The sequence below is a fragment of the Typopeltis vanoorti genome, chromosome 5 (assembly GCF_054136105.1).
Source record: "Typopeltis vanoorti isolate ZY-2024b chromosome 5, IOZ_Tvanoo_1.0, whole genome shotgun sequence".
NCBI lineage: Eukaryota > Metazoa > Arthropoda > Arachnida > Uropygi > Thelyphonidae > Typopeltis > Typopeltis vanoorti.
Window position 1 is genome coordinate 109946144 of NC_143553.1, and position 18210 is coordinate 109964353.

The 18210-nt window shown below is 37.9% G+C and overlaps 1 protein-coding gene across 1 annotated transcript in view; it reads left to right on the top strand.

Annotated features, from left to right (window-relative positions):
* LOC150106716 (teneurin-m-like) overlaps nucleotides 1-18210 on the top strand; it is a 148237-nt gene that overhangs the window by 54437 nt on the left and 75590 nt on the right. The window contains exon 3 of the mRNA XM_090393459.1: nucleotides 13874-13946. Coding sequence (XP_090249585.1) covers nucleotides 13874-13946 — 73 coding nt within the window. The remainder of the gene's footprint in view (nucleotides 1-13873; nucleotides 13947-18210) is intronic.

The following is an 18210-nucleotide window of genomic DNA, read 5'->3' on the forward strand; positions in this document are numbered from 1 at the left end:
CTTACATTACTACAGGACAAATTATCCAAAAAAATTTTCACTTTATTAAAGCATTGCATTCATTCTGGTTACTTCAGATATCAGGACTCCATTTACCAACAAAAACAAGGCCTGGCAATGGGCAATCCTTTGTCCCCAGTGCTAGCTAACATCTTCCTTGAAGATTTTGAAAAGAAAGCTATATCTTCCTTCCCATTTAAACCAAAAGTTTGGAAAAGATATGTTGACGATATATTCATTATTTGGAATCACGGCACACATCTCTCACAGATTTTCTTCGTCATCTAAACATCCAACATCCTAATATAAAATTTACTGCTGATCTAGAAAATAATAACTCCTTACCTTTCTTGGATGTTATGCTTACAGATGCTCTGAAAGATTAAAAATCTCTATGTACAAAAAAACCTACGCATACCAATAGATATCTGCATAATCTTTCTCATCATTTTCCACCACAAAAACTTGGAACTATATCTACCTTAGGACACAGAGCACGTTCTCTCTTAAATGAACAAGATGAACTACAAAAAGAAATGAATCACCTCACTCTTATTTTTAAACAAAATGGATACTCTGAAAAAACAATTAAGAAATTTATTCTGAACCCTCCTAAGCAGTGCACAACAGAGACTATTAATTTTAAAGGTAGCATCTCCATTCCATACATTAGCACAGTCTCCAAAAAAATAGCTAAAGTCCTTAAAAAATATAATATCAGGACCTTCTTCACCACACTTCCTAAAATCCGTTCTCTAATCAGCCATCCAAAACCTACTCATCACAACCTTAAGTACCCTGGAGTATATAAATTGTGGTGCGATTGCAATATCCCATACTTTGGACAAACAAACAAATCTATTGAACAACGGATAGAAGAGCATAAGAGAGACATCTCTTACAAAAGATCTCATGCAACTGCGTTATCCAGTCATGTTCTTTTTTCAAATAATCCTAATGATGACCAACAAAGACACTCCGTTTGCTGGAATAAATCAGAAAATATCTTTCGCTGTGATGATGAGTTTGAGAGGAAAATTGTAGAATCAAGGGAAATCCTGCTGAACCCGGTCCACTTAAACAACAATTTAAGTTATAACATCCCAGATAGCCATGCTGCAGTTGTTCAATATTGGCGTTCACGTGAACCTGCACGCACAATTGCAATAAACAATGGCACGCCAGTTGGAACAACTTGAAAAAATACAACGTTTTTATGTATCGATTATGTGAGGCAATTTGTACCTGTAATTTTCCAGTTTGTTTAGATAATTCAATGTTTATTAGTATTCCTTTATAAATACCTGAAGAAGGCTGCTATATGCCGAAACTAGTAGTATTTATCATTAAAATCTTTATATGTTATCTCGGTTTTATAGTCATTAAATCTATGTTTTTTTCAAATGTACAACAACCGAGTAAAAGCTGATCACCATATATATATATATATATATATATTAGGATAACCAAGCAATTTTATATGCTTGGTTATTTTAGCTCCTAATCCCAAGTGTGCAAACAATTAAGTTTGCGCCTGAAACAAAGTTCAAGTCTAAAGATGGTACAACACCAGGGCAGCTCATTGTAAAGGTGGTTAAAGCTTTGATCACTATTCTTAGTATTTTCCCATAATGTAAAGCACATCTCACTAGAAGATGTATACTGCAATGCATTATGGGTGGGGTCACTACCCAGACCGGTTTCGACCTTTTTTGAGGTCTCCTCAGTGAGTAGCTAGACCCTAAATACCAAGGTTTTAGTAATACAAAGCCTTATCAACTTTAATTATATAAGTTGCAACAAGGTGTATTAAGTTTTAATAAAAATCTCTGGAGGAGATATTGATGGGAATAAATTTTTAACTTGGGTATATTGTATATTAGGATAACCAAGCAATTTTATATGCTTGGTTATTTTAGCTCCTAATCCCAAGTGTGCAAACAATTAAGTTTGCGCCTGAATGCAACTTATATAATTAAAGTTGATAAGGCTTTGTATTACTAAAACCTTGGTATTTAGGGTCTAGCTACTCACTGAGGAGACCTCAAAAAAGGTCGAAACCGGTCTGGGTAGTGACCCCACCCATAATGCATTGCAGTATACATCTTCTAGTGAGATGTGCTTTACATTATGGGAAAATACTAAGAATAGTGATCAAAGCTTTAACCACCTTTACAATGAGCTGCCCTGGTGTTGTACCATCTTTAGACTTGAACTTTGTTTCAGGCGCAAACTTAATTGTTTGCACACTTGGGATTAGGAGCTAAAATAACCAAGCATATAAAATTGCTTGGTTATCCTAATATACAATATACCCAAGTTAAAAATTTATTCCCATATATATATATATATATATATATATTATTTCTAGCAAACATTAAAGAATAAATTAGATGTAGGAAAAATACTTTGAACTTAATTGGTTGATGGACTGAATCCTTGACTCTTTATCCCTTCATCTGGATTTTATATTGTGGGTAATTTATCCACTCATTGTGAGCATTGAGGTTGTATCAGCTTTCTCTTGCGATGGAGGATTTCGGTTTTTTATGTTTGAAACGATCTGATGGCTTGTAATCCGCTGCCATGTATATGGAGAAGAGTAGGAGGAGATAGCAGAGAGCCTTGAGGGACTCCGGCCGTGATTCTCCTCTCTGTGGATCTGATACCGTTGAGTTTTATTTTAAATTTTCTGTTATTTAGATATGATTTGATAAGTATAACTAGTGGTAATGGAATACCAACTTCGTGTAGTTTAAAAATTAGTCCGTGATGCCACACTCTATCAAATGCCTGAGTAATATCCAGGAAAACTGCGCCAGAGTGTTGGTACCATTCATACCCTTGGGTTATGTGTTTGATAACTCTATAAATTTGTAGCGTTGTGGAGTAATATTTCCTAAAGCAGAATTGTTCATCTTGATGACATGGTTGATATCTGTTGCCTCTTGAACCCGTGTGAGAATAGCACGTTCGGCTATTTTACCTATGCATGAAAGAAGGCTGATTTGTCTGTAATTTTCAGGAAACTGTGTATTTTTTCCAGGTTTGGTAATTAGGAAAACCTCGGCAATTTTCCATCGCTCTGAGAAATAATTTAGCCCGAGGATGGCATTAAAGATTGCTACCAGATGCATAACCCCTTTGCGGGGAAGTAACTTGAGTACCGTGTTTGTTATTCCATCTGGATCTGGAGCCTTTTTGTTATTTAGTTTTCTTAAAATCTCATATATTTCTGTTGGTGACACGGATTTTTTATTGGATTGGATTGAGGCATTTTGAGTTATTTTACGCACTTGGGTGTGAATTTTACTTATGAAATTTATATCTGTATTGATATAATTGGTCCTGCATTGCTTTTCTAAACTGTCAGCAAATGCTTCAGCTTTTTCCTCGTCGTTGTGGACAACATTAGATTCACCTTGGATTGGAGGAAATGTAAAACGCTTTGAACGGAGTGATTTCACCATTTTCCATATTGATTGATCCTTTGTGTTTAATTGGTGAATTTTGTTATTCCAGAGTTGGTTACGGTAGTACTTTAGGGCATATCGAATCAGGTTTGTTGCTCTATTGACTGCTTGTTTATTCGCTGGGTCCATTGTTCTCTGATATTGTCTTCTTAATCTGTTTTTCTCTTGGATAAGACGTTTTATATCCTCTGGGAGTTTATTTGATGGTGCACATTGTTATATTTGTTACCTGTGTTATAGCTGTCAGTAGTTGTTTTTCAAGAGTTTTCACTGCTTTTTCTACATCTTCGACAGATGTTATATGCGGTATTTGACCAAGGTTTACCTGGAAGGCTGAGGGAAGTTGTTTCCAATTTATAAATGTGATGGTGTTTTCCGTTAAATCTTGTATGGTGCCTAGTTGTAATATGATGGGATTATGATCACAACTTAAGTCGTTGATTGCTTGTATCTGATAACTGTGCGCTATGTTTATTAATATAGCTGTATCTAGTACATCAGGACGTCCGGTTGCTCCGTAATGTGTGGGTCCTATTACTGTTATATTTCTTGAAGTGGTGTAAGAGTTGAGTATTCTTCCGTTAATATTTGAGTTTCTGCTGTTCCAGACTGAATGTTTGGCATTAAAATCTCCGGCTATAATCACTGCTCTGCCTGTATTTAGTATCACATCTAAGTCAGATTCAAGGAGTCTTTTATTATTTCGGGGATTGTAGGCTGCATATATCGTAATGCTCCTTGTGTTTTCCATATGTATTTATATTCCTGTAGTTTCCATGTGTTCTGTTTGGGGTTCGCAATTAAATTACGTTTTATGTTTCTTTTCACAAAGATGGCAGTGCCTCCACCTCTAGCAAAGCATCTGTTTGTACGGTAAGTGCTATAACCGTTGATTCTGATTTTGTCACTTGGACGAAGATGAGTTTCATTTATGAGGATGATGTCTGCTTGAGTTTCTGCTGCAAACTCCTGCAGCTCCTGTAATTTGATAGATAAACCATTTGCGTTCCATGAAACAATTTGTGACGATTTCGGTTTTCTTTTAGACTTATCCATTAAGAATTTCCATAAAGAGTGATTGTGTGTGCGGCTTAAGATGATATTCTTGGCTTCCTGAGTTTGGGTTGGTTTGTCGGAGTTCAGCAAGCATTCACCTAAGTGGCTTGTTATGTTCAGTAGGATAGGTTTGTTGGTTTACTGTGACTGATTTGGTTTTGGGTCTTTTTGGAAGGTTGATCTTGTAACTTCAGCATACGATCTTCCATCCGTTGTGGAGACTATGGTTTGATTGGAGGACGTGTGTTCTTGAAGAGGTTTACTGGTTTTGAGTTGTATCTTTTGGTTTGGGGGAAATGCTATACAGCCCCTATAATTTGCAGGATGTGGTCCTCCGCAGTTTACACACTTTGCTGGAAGTGTGCGGGGTTTATGGCATTCATTTGATGCATGTTTGCCACCACATTTCACGCAACGAAATTCAGCCTTTCAGCATCGTTGTGCGTGCCCAATCTTCTCGCATCTACGACACTGGGTTGTAGTTGATTTATGTTTCAATGTCTCAACTTTTATGACTGATCAAAGATGGTTTGGAGATTGTATATATGTTTTTGGTCTTTGCTTATTTCTACCAGAATTATGGGATAGGGTGTTTTATCAGCTCTCCGCATTCGGCTGACTTTAATTAGACTAAATCCCTTAAATTGGAGGTCCGCAGTGAGGTCTTCTATTTGTAATGTTTCAGTAACTCCCCATAATACTACTTTTACATTTTTCTCACTGTTGAGTGCAAAAGTGTGGTATGGCAGGTTGTTGTTGTCTAGAAGTTTGGTTATTTTTCTGTAGTCTGATGATGTTTTAGGCTGTATGCGTATCCCTTCTTCTGTGTTTGTGGCTTTCATGAAGGTGATATCTGAAGATTTCAGTGCGGATGCAACGGACGTCCAGTGCTCCTTGGCTCTTAGGATGACTTGGGGGGCGTACCCTTTCTTTAAGTTCATTATCTGGTTCTATCTCCGCTGTTTTGGGTGTATCTGCAGTAGAGGAGGTTTTCCTTTTCTTTTTGACCGTTTGGAATTCTGTGTTGGTTTCCAAAAACTGCGGAGTATTATCTAGAGATATAGCATCCTCTATATTCGTGGAGTGTCTTAATTCTGGTTCAGTCAGCATACTTCTATCATTGAAATCATCCATCCTATCCTCTGTGACTGCTGTAGGGGTGGGGGGGAATGTATCTAACAGCTTTACTTTCCCTGGCCAGTTGTCGCTCAATAGTTTTCATAATCTTTGAAATTCTCTGTAAACTTCTTCGAATATGCTTTCATTGAGGGGTTTTGACATGTCTGTTAGGAGGTAATAACTCTGTTAGAATAAAGTTTGAGAAATGGGTTCCTAGAGCCCAATGTAAATATCCCGTAGATCAAATCGATCTACCAGCATAGGCAGCAAAATTTTGCACTTAAAAGTTTTCTGAACAAAATTACTTACCGAATCTTAACCAAAACTCAAGACATTATTCGTCAAACTAAAAGATATCACATTCACTAGGCTTTATATACGACTCATCTTAACTCCTAATCCGCGATAGCTGCCTGAAATCAAAACTGAAATCGTCTTATCGTAATCACAACACTAACAAGCGAGCCTCCATCTTCAATGTAGGAAAATACATTGAAAAGGACTGGCTTAAAGGGGCGAAGCAAGAATGCTTTTCATATTCCCCGTTATCTGTAGCGGACAGTGTAAGGATAAGGTTATTGAGCTATTATTAAAGCTCTGATCATGGCAGGAGGGTAACAGCAATAGCCGAGCCTCAGTTAGAGCTTCATTAGCTACAGCATTGCTATCCATTACCCTCCAAGGGTATTGGATTGAATGAATCAATCACCGCATCTCACGGTCGATTCTGTAGGAAAATAATATTTCTAGCAAGTTTTAAGTATGAATTATATAAAGGAAAAATATTGGTGTCTACATGAAATTTGTTGGATATAACTATATATTTAAATAACCATATATACCAGTAAATAAAATGAAATTTTATTTTTAGAACTGTACACATATAAACACACACACACACACACACACACACAAACACAAACACACACACACACACACACACATATATATATATATATATATATATATATACATATATACACACACACACACACACACACACGAACATGTGCTCACCTTTAATTACATTTTATTGAGCAAACTATGGAACAGTATCAGTAAAAATGAATATTTTATAAGACTTCATAATCTCGAACCATATATCGTAATTTTGTTTACCGTGTTTTTTATACCCTTATATTAGTTGAAAAACAAGCATTTGTATTAAATAAATCAGAAACTAAGTAGAATTTATCTATTTCTTTAAAAAAAACGAGTAAAAAATCGTCATCGGCATTCAAAGAGTGATCTTTCAGACCAAATGACACTTCAATGCTCTGTTGACGAGATTCAATGTGCAGCGTTAATCCACTAGTAAATTTATAAAACACGGTATGCTTCTTTATTATAAAGATCAACGCAAAGATGGCAGGGAAAAAAATAGAAGCTGCTCCATCAGCAAAACAAACTTCACAGTATAATTTTTCCCTCCCCTATAAAAAACGGAACTTATTGGTTCTGCCTGAACTCATTCGAATAAAAAAAGACAGAGAGAAAAAAAAAAAACTTTATTCACCTAGTCTACTAAATGACACCAACAGCTGGAAACGAGCAGACGACATATCTTGCACGTGCTCCCCCCCCCCCCCTACTAAAACTGCCTTTCCCAGCAATCCATTTTTTTTATTGTTATTATTATTATAAATCCCAGTATTGGATCATTAGCGATTCGGACCAAAAAAAACTGTTTCTAAGAAACTTTAACTGCTGAGGATAAACGACAAAAAAAATGACAAGACTTCCAAAGAAATATTTTAATAAACATAACTTTTCATAAGACGATGCTGTCTCGTTCCGAAAAACGAGCATTTTTCTTACCTGAAAAACGTAAGAAAAAAAAAGGGGGTGGCAGAACAAAATGCATATTTACAAACTTCAACCACCTCCCTCAATCTTATTTTTTTTAATATTTAATAAAAAAAATAATAAATCGATTTTTCGCTTAACACTACTTCAGTAGTATCGATCAATAGAAAAAAAAAGTTAAGAATAAATTCAGACTTAATGAACTAAAGTGATGAAGTTTTTGAATATAATATTAAATATGGTGGCAGCAGTAGACAAACTTAATTTCCACATTCGCAATCCAGTTGTTGTTAACGGTACCCAAATGTATTGGCTCATTGCCATCGTTTTGAATATTGCCACGTTATGAAAAACGCATACCGCATGATAGATGGGCTCAGTGTTTGTTTAAACACAAGCACCTCTAGAATAACCACTTTCTTTTTCTGTGTTTTCTTAGTCGTATTCACTTTCATTTATTTCTTTTTTGTATTCACCTTTTTTCCGTCTCTCTCTCTCTCTATCTATCTTTCGGATACTTAATTTGCATGATTTTGTCATTCCGTGTACTGTAAAGGTAATTTAGTAGTCTGTCCAGTTCTCAAATTTAATAAAAAAATATGAGATTTTTGGGTTATATTTTTATCTTTCCGAATCTGGTCTACAGCAGGTAATCTTTAAAGTTATTAAATGCGTTACACTAGCTTTGGTTTTATAACTAATAAAATGAAGCAGCCAACTGGGAAGTCTTTTTGATAAAACTATCTGATTTTGATTATTAAAAACATTACAGATATGAACATACGGAAAAGAAATTAAAGATTTGTTTCTCTCACCCCTTATTGCTTCCTTACCCAGAGGTCCAGATACAGTATGTTCCCACGTAAAAAAATATTCGGTGGTGTTTATAAACTATGTAATTAATTTTCAATATAACTAGATCTTTATTTGGCTTTAATAGTAAGTACTAACATGCATCAGTTAGTACCACGTTAAGAAACCAGAATGGAATAGTTAGCAGGATAGTAGTGGGCTTAAGGGGCTTTTGCACTTTATGAATACTAACGCTAGGAGCATTCAGAACAAGGTGGGAGGAATTTTTGGCATTAGTCGGTTCATCCTGGTCAGAGGTTATTGGCGTTAGTGAGACATGACTGACAGAAGATGATATAGTTAGTGGGATTGAATGTGAGGGTATAGTGTATTCAGGAAGGAATAGAGAGAAAAGAATGAGGGAGGAATGGTATTGATGATAGCCTATGAATTGTATCCAAAGAGAATAGAAGGTTCATCTGCAGGATAGTGAAAATAGCACATTTGAAGCTATCTAGCGTGAGATAGAGAACAAAATACACAGTTGGATGCTGCTATAAACCTGGGGATGGAAAAGATGATGGGAATAGTATGCATCGACAAATAGGCTCAATGAGTGGAGGATAGGTAATTATTGTCGGGGATTTCAACCATGCGATCATAGATTGGAAGGAGGACTGGACACATGGGAGGAAGGAAATCGAATTTATGTGGTTACTAAGGGATAATTACCCGAGACAGCATGTAATAGAATATAATAGGGGTTCGAGAGTGCTCGATTGGTAATTTCATCAGAGAATTTTTCCATAACCAATGTGACCACATTGCCACCGATTGGTAAAAGTGATCATATGGGCTTTACCTGGGAGGTGGCTGAATGTGCGGAATTTTCAGTTAAGACAAGGTTTATGTGGAACTACCCGGATGGTAAGTATGACAAGCTTAGGAGATTGCTTGGATCAGTGCCATAGCATGTAAAACTGCAAGGGCTGGATGTTGATAGTGCATGGGAAGTGGTAAACGAGTGTTTGAGGGAGGTAATAGCAGACTGCATACGTAGTGTCAGGAGAATAAATAAAGTGGGAATTAAATGCGTGAACAGCATCCATTTAGCTGGAGACACAAAAATTGTGGACTCCATGGAGTGGCCTGTAATATAATAATAATAATAATAATAATAATAATAATAATAATAATAATAATACCCCAATCAGAAATCATATAACAAGCATGAAGCATTCCCTACCTCTGAACAAACAAGATTCATAAATAAAGTAAATAAGTGTAAAACTCATTGCTGGATTACAAAGCACATTATATTTTATAGTAAATTATATTCTTGGTTTAATCTTTTGCCGAAGCATAAAGAAAGAAAGCTTATATGTGAACTATCTTCGTATATGCAGGCTGTTAAGGTTCAATCCCCAAAGAAATGTATTTACTTTAGGGTTACTCCCTAAAATAAAGAAAGCATCAGTCAGTTATTAATATTTAAAAGAATTCCAAAAGAATTTAACGATGTAAATTATGAAATAAAATATAGAATTTCTAGAAGTTTTCTAATACAAATGTAAAATGGGACCCATCAATACTCAATCTTTGAATTATAAATCGGATAAATGTTTTAAAGTTGAGACGTTAAAATTTACGATTAATAAAACTCTTTAACTGTTATTAAGAATCAGATTAAACTTATTCGTGAACAGTGAAGAAGTATTCATTTCATAATACGCATTTATCGGTAAAATACAGCAAGATTCCTTATTAGACTAGTTTCTTTTTAAACATACAGATGGCAATTATGCAGAAAGAAATGTAAGAAATATTGCAGATATCCAAAATGGTTCTTATCATTATATTATGTTCTCTCTATTAAAAAAAATTATCCCCAGAACATTATATAGTTTATGCATGAACCTTTTAATACATTTTACTACAAAGCTGGCTTAGATTACTTCCAATACAGCTGAGCCTATGAGACTTCTTCAAAGCTCTCAAAGTCTACTCAAGACCTGCTTTTTTTGTTGTTGTTTTCAGATCGTTTTTTTAGATTCAGATCAAGACTACAAATGCAACTGAAAAGTTAATTGCAATGCTGAAACGAACATTATAAGTTCATTTCTGAACGGAGATCATTTTTCTTCTTTTTAAGGCTAAATTATGACTTTACCTGGATTACTGCTCACAGTAGTCCGGGAGGCGATGTAGATACAGGGGAATTGGTGTAAAGGACAGTATTAAAGATGATACCAGGCTATAGAATGTAGATTATGAGATGAGATTGAGAATAATTTGTGGACTGCAACTTCTGAAAGGATACTAGAAGATGGAATTTTCATTTTATGGAGAGTGGGAGAGGACAAGTGGAACTAGATTTTTATTGCAGTTGGAGCGCTGCATGACTGGAATGGCTTGCCTTTGCAGGTGGTGAGTGTGGATAATGAGAGCCTCCGTAGCTCAGTCGGTATAGACGAAACCCTTTGGTCAGAAAGACCTGGTTTCGATTCCCTTCAGTGACGTGAGGAACTTTTATCTCTTTCGACGGAAGGTGAGTTAGCCGGTCACATACGGAGGTAGGGTTTTTTGCACCCGGAAATTCGAGTTTTTCATCTCCCAGAACAGTCAAACCGTCCCCGTGAACACACATGGATTACAGTCACGAATACGCCTCGGTCATATGCCGGTCCCGAGCCCTGATAAAATTGACTGGTTGGGGAAAGTAATGGTGAACTAGCCTGTGAAAATCTCACCAGGAACATTTTGTGGGCAACCTACGAAGTTACCTACGGTGCGAAAAACCCAAGGTGCGGATAATGTGTATGAATTCGTTTGCGGCATGCGGCCTCATTCGACGAGTTTCTGACTCCCTGGAAGTATTTTCTAATAGCAATAAGACCAATTTTTCTCTAAAAAATATTTTGGACTATTACATTAAATAAAAAAAGTTGAACATCATGTTTTTTTATTTTATTTATCTGAAATTTAATAACAAAAACTAAAACATATTACTTTTTAATCTCTAATTTTGAAACCATAATTTAACTTTAAGCATTTGATGGAGAAAAAATCTTTTCACTTTCTCCTTAATTGATTTCCATTTCTAATGCATCTAAATGGATGCCACTGAGGTTGCTCGTGCCGCATCTCTAAAAGAAAGATAAAAGCTCCCCAAAAAGCGTGCTACAGTAAGAGATTTAAATTGTCTAAAACTCGCTGCTATATGCTTGCATTTGTTATGGATTTCTGTTAATTGCATGCATATTTACCAAATCCATTATAGCTGTTTGTCGCTGATAAATTACTGATTATATCATATGCATGAAAGTACACGAGTACATGCCCCAACAAACAACACATATCGTCTGTATAATCAGTAATTCCCACCCACAGTGAAGTGAACTTATCTTCCTGAACATAGCTCAAATGCGCTGGTCCTCTGTGGTTTGCTCCGATTAGGAAGTCAGTCTCGCTTAGTCTCAAGGGAGAGAGAGAGAGAGAGAGAGAGAGAGAGAGAGAGAGAGAGAGAGAGAGAGAGAGAGAGAGAGAGAGAGAGAGAGAGAGAGAGAGTATATGCTCGCAAGCTAGCTACTATCATCACTCCAATCCAATTATACGGTATCAGTAAGGTGAGCAACGAAAAATAAACATCCACGTAATGAAAACTCTAGGGAAATACACTTATGTGTTATTTGTTTATGCCTGAAAATGTGAAATCAGCCTTGACACAAATAGAAATAGAGGATCAAATCAAATAAAATTCCACTGCTAGACTAAGAATCCATGTTTTGTATCTGATATGTTATGGTGACAAATTAATTTAAGTTATAGACATCTCAGTAGACAATCTAACATAGTGAACTTGATACGTTGTTTATTAATGTATGAAAAGTTAGACCAACCAGAACCTTATTTTGTGTCTGAGATACCGACACGAAAAATGTAATTGGAAGTCTTTATCCTTATAAGGACTGGCTTACAGGAGCGAAGCAAGAATGCTTTTCATCTTCCCAGTTATCTGTAGAGGACAGTGTAAGGATAAGGTGTTATTGAGCTGTATAAAGCTCTGATCATGGCTGGAGGGTAACAGCCAGAGCCGAGCCTCATTTAGAACTTCATTGGCTACAGCATTGCCATCCATTACCCTCCCAGGGTCTACATTCTCCCATGGTGTGCAATTTTTGTAATTGGAAGTCCTTATAAGGACTGGCTTAAAGGGACGAAGCAAGAATCTTCCCCGTTATCTGTAGAGGACAGTGTAGGGATAAGGTGTTATTGAGCTATTAAAGCTCTGATCATGCCAGGAGGTAGCAGCAATAGCCGAACCTCAGTTAGAACTTCATTGGCTACAGCATTGCCATACATTATCCTCCAAGGGTATTGGATTGAATGAATCCACCGCATCTCACGGTCGATTGATACCCCTTCAAATCCGCCTAATTGGAAGTCCTTATAAGGACTGGCTTAAAGGGGCGAAGCAAGAATGCTTTTCATATTCCCCGTTATCTGTAGAGGACAGTGTATGGATAAGGTGTTATTGAGCAATTAAAGCTCTGATCATGGCAGGAGGGTACCAGCAATAGTCGAGCCTCAGTTAGAACTTCATTGGCTACAGCATTGCATCCATTACCCTCCAAGGGTATTGGATTGAATGAATCAATCACCGACTATGTAAGTAAAGGTGAAATCTCAAAAATACTGACGATCTCTAGGCCACTCCATAGTGGGCGAAAGACCGTCCTAATCTCAGCGTTGGTTCCACTCAGTGACGGGCTCCCCGACCACTGAGCAGAATCGCTCATATTCCGAGGAAAATAATTCACCGGCAATTACCCCTCAGCGGGCCGTGCCGGAGAACACTTTCCCCGGAGACTCAATTGCTCCCTTAGGGCAAAACCTAAGAGAGCGAACTCATTAACCCAGGATAACAGCAACAGCCGAACCTCTGTTTGAATGAATCAGTCACCGACTATGTAAGTAAAGGTGAAATCTCAAAAATACTGACGATCTCTAGGCCACTCCATAGTGGGCGAAAGACCGTCCTTATCTCAGCTTTGGTTCCACTCAGTGACGGGCTCCCCGGCCACTGAGCAAAACCGCTCAAATTCCGAGGAAAATAATTCATCCAACAAAGCTCCTCAGCGGGCCGTGCCGGAGAACACTTTCCCCGGAGACTCAAAGTGCTCCCTTAAGGCAAAAACCTTAAGAGAGCGAACTCAAAAACTCATCGCCCAAGGCGGTAACAGCAACAGCTGAACCTCAGTTAAACTTCATTGGTACAGCATTGCATTATTGCCATCCGTTACCCCCAAGGGCATTAATGAACCAAATACCGCATCTCACGGTCGATTGACTCTCCCGTTCGACCCTGCTAATTGGAAGTAGAAGATAATTATTCTATTTCTATATTATATATAGAAAATATAAAAAGGTGTATAAATAATTTTTTGTAAAAAGAATGTTTTCAGAAGAATAACTTTATAGACTCCAGTAATTTTTTATTTTTGAATTATATTCATAAAATAATTATAGTCAATAAATAATAATCCTGAAATAAATGAGATAAATATCAATTAAACATAAATATATAGGTAATGATTTTTTTAAGTATTAGTTTTCCATTTTTATAGGTCCCTATTCAGAAGATATGTCAACTCCCTACAAGATGGCGGGATATGATCACTCTAAAAGAAGTCCAGACAGGTAAACAGTCACTGCTGCTACTATATAGAAATGGGGTTTAGCTTTTATATCTTAATCTTTTTATTTGCATCTTAACGTGTTCCTATCATCAGATGATGTAACTTAAAGATGTAAATATTAAAAAAAATACGATGTGTTAAAATAATGGTTATTTAGTATATTTTGAAAATAATTTTAGAAATAGAAGATAAAATAAAATAAAATAAAATAAAATAAATGAAATAAAATAAAAATACAACATATTTAAAAAATAATTTTAGAAATAAAAGATTAAATAATTAAAAATTATTTAATAATTAAAATTTATTGTATTCTAACTTCTAACTTCTATGGCTGGATGGACATCAATCCCTTGGATTTTTATTCTGTAATCGTTATTTTTTAATTGTTTAAAGAAAGAAAGTTTTGAGCATTTTTCTCGCCCTAATTACGGCTGTGTTGAGATATTTCAATCTGTGATCAGGGTCGCCTTTGGGCGTTTATGTTTCCATCTGTCTTTTTCATCGTCATCTGATGATTCACGATTGAGTTGGTTGGGATGGGGTGATGCCTGAGCAAAGTACTTGGTTGCTATCTGGAGGAGAAACGTAGGTATGTCTGGCAGGTTTCCGTCTTGGTGGAGGATAGTGTTCCTTACAAACCGTGTGGCATCGAAGATCATTTTCGGAGGCATTTATTTTGGATTACTTGTAATCTTTTGATGTTGTTGGGGGAGGTGTGGCTCCACGCTGGTGATCCGTAAGTTAATGTCGGTCTGATGATTGCTTTGTATATTCTTAGTTTGTTTTCTGGACTGACTTTGCTTCTACGGTTGAGTAGAGGGTAGAGTTGAACTATTTCTGAGTTAGCTTTGTTGCAGGCATGAGAGATGTGGGAGTTGAAGTTGAGTCGGTTATCTAGTTTGATTCCCAGGTATTTTACTTCTTTTTGCCGTCGGATATCAGTATTGAGCATTGACTGCTCCGTGGTGGTTTGCTTTCTTCCTTGTAAAGAGTATGGCCGTGCTCTTATCTGCATTGACGTCTATTCTCCATTTTTGAAACCATTTTTCAAGATTCGTTGCTGCGTTTTGTAGTCGTTGTGTGGCTAGGTATGGCCTGAGCGATCTGGTCAGTATCGCCATGTCATCTGCATAGAAAGCCATGGTGGTTGATGCTGTGCTTGGGACGTCTGAGATAAAAATGTTGAAGAGCAGCGGCGATAATAGGGAGCCTTGCGGGACACCTGCTGTGATTCTTCTTGTAGTGGATCTGAGACCACGGAGTTTCACTTGAAATTTTCGGTATTTCAGGTAAGAGTCTATGATTTAGATGAGGTTTAGTGAGTATTTTGCAGTTATTAGTTTGTGGATGAGGACTTTGTGCCACACTTTATCGAAGGCTTCCGCCACATCCAGGAAGAGTGCACCTGTATGTTGTTTCCAATTAAATCCGATAGTTATGTATTCTATAAGTCTGTGGATTTGTTGAGTTATGCAGTGACTAGTTCGAAAACCAAATTGTTCTTTTGGGATTAGGTCTAGATTGTCCGTTTCGTTTTGTAGGCGTTTTAGTATTACTGTTTCAGCGATTTTCCCAAGGCCTGACAAGAGGCTGATAGGTCTGTAATTCTGGGGGAACTGAGGTGCTTTCCCCGGTTTGTGGATGACGATTATATCTGCCTGCTTCCAGCGAGTGGGGGAAGTAGTTGAGTCTTAGCATCGCATTGATGATAGCCACTAGATGCATTATTGTTTTGTGAGGGAGTGCTTTTATAATTTTGTTTGAAATCTGATCAGGACCTGGTGCTTTTCTGTTGTTGAGGTTCTTGATAATTTGGTATATTTCCTTTGGCGTAGTATAGCTTATGTTGTCACGGCTGGTGGTATGATGAAGTGCACAGCGTGCTTGTCTGTGGATTTTTTCGATGAAGCGCAAATCCGCATGAGTGTAGTTTGGTTGAAATTGCAGCTCCAGGGTGTCTGCAAAGGCTTCTGGTTTTTCATCGTCTCGGTAGACTATGCCTCTTTCTCCATGGATTGGTTGTATGTTGGGGTGATCGCTGCGAAGGGCTTTAGTCATTTTCCATAATGAGTTGTCTTCAGTGTTTAAAGAGCCTAGTTTCCTCTCCCATAGTTGATTCTTATGGCCTTTGATCGCATATCGGACTAGGTTTGTTGCCCTGTTTAGCTCTTGTTTATCTCCTTTGGTGATAGTGTTGCATGGTATCGACGTCTGATCCTGTGTTTGTTGCGAATAAGCTTTAGAATCTCTTCTGGGAGTAGGTTAGTTTGAGCTGGAGCGGTAACGGTGGAGGCTGTTGCAAGGTCAGTTTGGATTGTGCTTTCCAGTTTATTGATCGTTGATTCTACTTCTTTGGCTGAGGAGATGGTCGGGACAGAGCCTGTGATGTTGCAGAGAGTTGCGTTGAGCTTCTTGAGATTTGTGTAAGATTGTCCGGGGATGGTTTCTGCTTCCCCGCCAAGGCTAAGCAGAATTGGATTGTGGTCGGAGCTAAGATCATTAATAACCTGTAACTGGAAGTTGTTGTTTTCCTGATATCATCGTATCTTATTCTTTTTTTAACAAATATAGCCGTTCCGCTCCCTCTGGCATTGAGCCTGTCTGTCCTAAGTAGTGTGTAGTACCTTATTTTGGGGTTGTCGCAAGGCCGAAGGTGCGTCTCGTTGATTAAAAGGATGTCTATCTTATATCTTTCAGCAAATTCTTTTAGTTCCAGGAGGATGTTGTTTAGTCCGTTAGCGTTTCGATATGCAATCTGTATTGAGTTAGCTATGGTAACTGTGTTATGCATTAATCATGGAGAAGATGACTTGTGTGTTTTTGAGGAATTTATTGTTGTCGGCCTGGTTGGGATTTGTTTTGCTAAAGGCCGTTAACATCTCTCCTAGAGTGGCAGCGAGAATTGCTGCGGGGTTTTGGTTGCAAGATGCCGGTTTGTTACTTGTAGAGACCGCAGATGCGTATGGTTTCTCGGGAGTAACAGCCCGCGTTCTGATTTCTGGTGTAGTTCTCCTGAGTGGGCGGAGGTAGTGCCTCTCTAGCCTTCTGCAGGTTAGATGGGTGGAGTGAACATCCCTTGTAGTTTGCTGGATGTGGGCCGCCACAGTTTGCACACAGCGGGCGTAGTTCGCGGTTTGACGCAAGTGTGCGAGGGATGGTTGTCACCGCGCTTGTAATCCGCTTTACATAGTTTTTGTGCATGCCCATATTTTTGGCAGCGATGGCATTGATCAGCTGAAGCCTTTCTTCTGAGAGGTTCGGTCTTGATGACTAAGCTGCAGACTATTTTAAGGTCGTAAATTTCTCTATGGTCTTTACTGATCTCGACTAAGACCAGAGGCATGGGGCACTTGTTGCTCGGTACATGCGCGATAGCTTAATTGACTCTAGGCCTTGTGGTCTGAGGTCAGTAGCTATTTCTTCAGCTGGTATGTTTTCAGCCAGACCTCTGATGACCACTTTTAGATTTTTTTCACTCTTAAGCTGAAACGTGTGATATGGGACTTTCAGTTCATCCATAAGTCTGGTGAGCTGCTGGTAGTCTGAAGTTCCTTCTGGCTGAATCCGGATTCCTTCATCTATACTCTTGGTTGATGTAAATTTGATGTTTGTATTCTTCATCGTCTCTGTAATTAAAGATCATTTTTCTTTTGTTCTTAAAATTACTGGTGGAATCCTCTCTTTGGGTTGTGCCCTGGAGTCGGTCTCTATTCTTTCATCAGGTTGTGCTGCTAAGTCCATTGGAGCTGTTCTTTCCAATGATAGAGGTGTTATTTCAGGTTCTGCAGCTGGCGACTCCTTCTTGCGCTTCTTTCTGCTGACAACCTGATAGTCTGTAGAGTTATCTGAGTCCACTAGGGACTGGTCGTTAACTGGCGACATAATCTCTCTCTCTGGAGTTATCTTGAGTAGTGCTGGGGAGAGGGTCAGGGGATTGATAGTCCTCTGTTTCAACCTATTCTATTTGGAGGATTGCTACCTTTCCTGGCCATTTCCTTTGCAGCAGGCCTCCTACATGTGTGAAGACTGCCAATAGCTGCTTGAAGTCGAGCTCATCATATGGAGAGTCCATAATTTGGCCTAAGAGAAAATAGCGGTTTCTCGGGTTTCCCGAGTAGTTTGCGAGTAATCCTGTAGACTTTGAGAGTCCACTACCTAATCCCGTAGACAGCTTAGAGTAAGCGTCTAGCAGCAAAAAGTTAGTTTATTATAGGTGACTATCCTAAAAAAGGAAAAAGGAGTTTCGGGAACTTACTTGGACA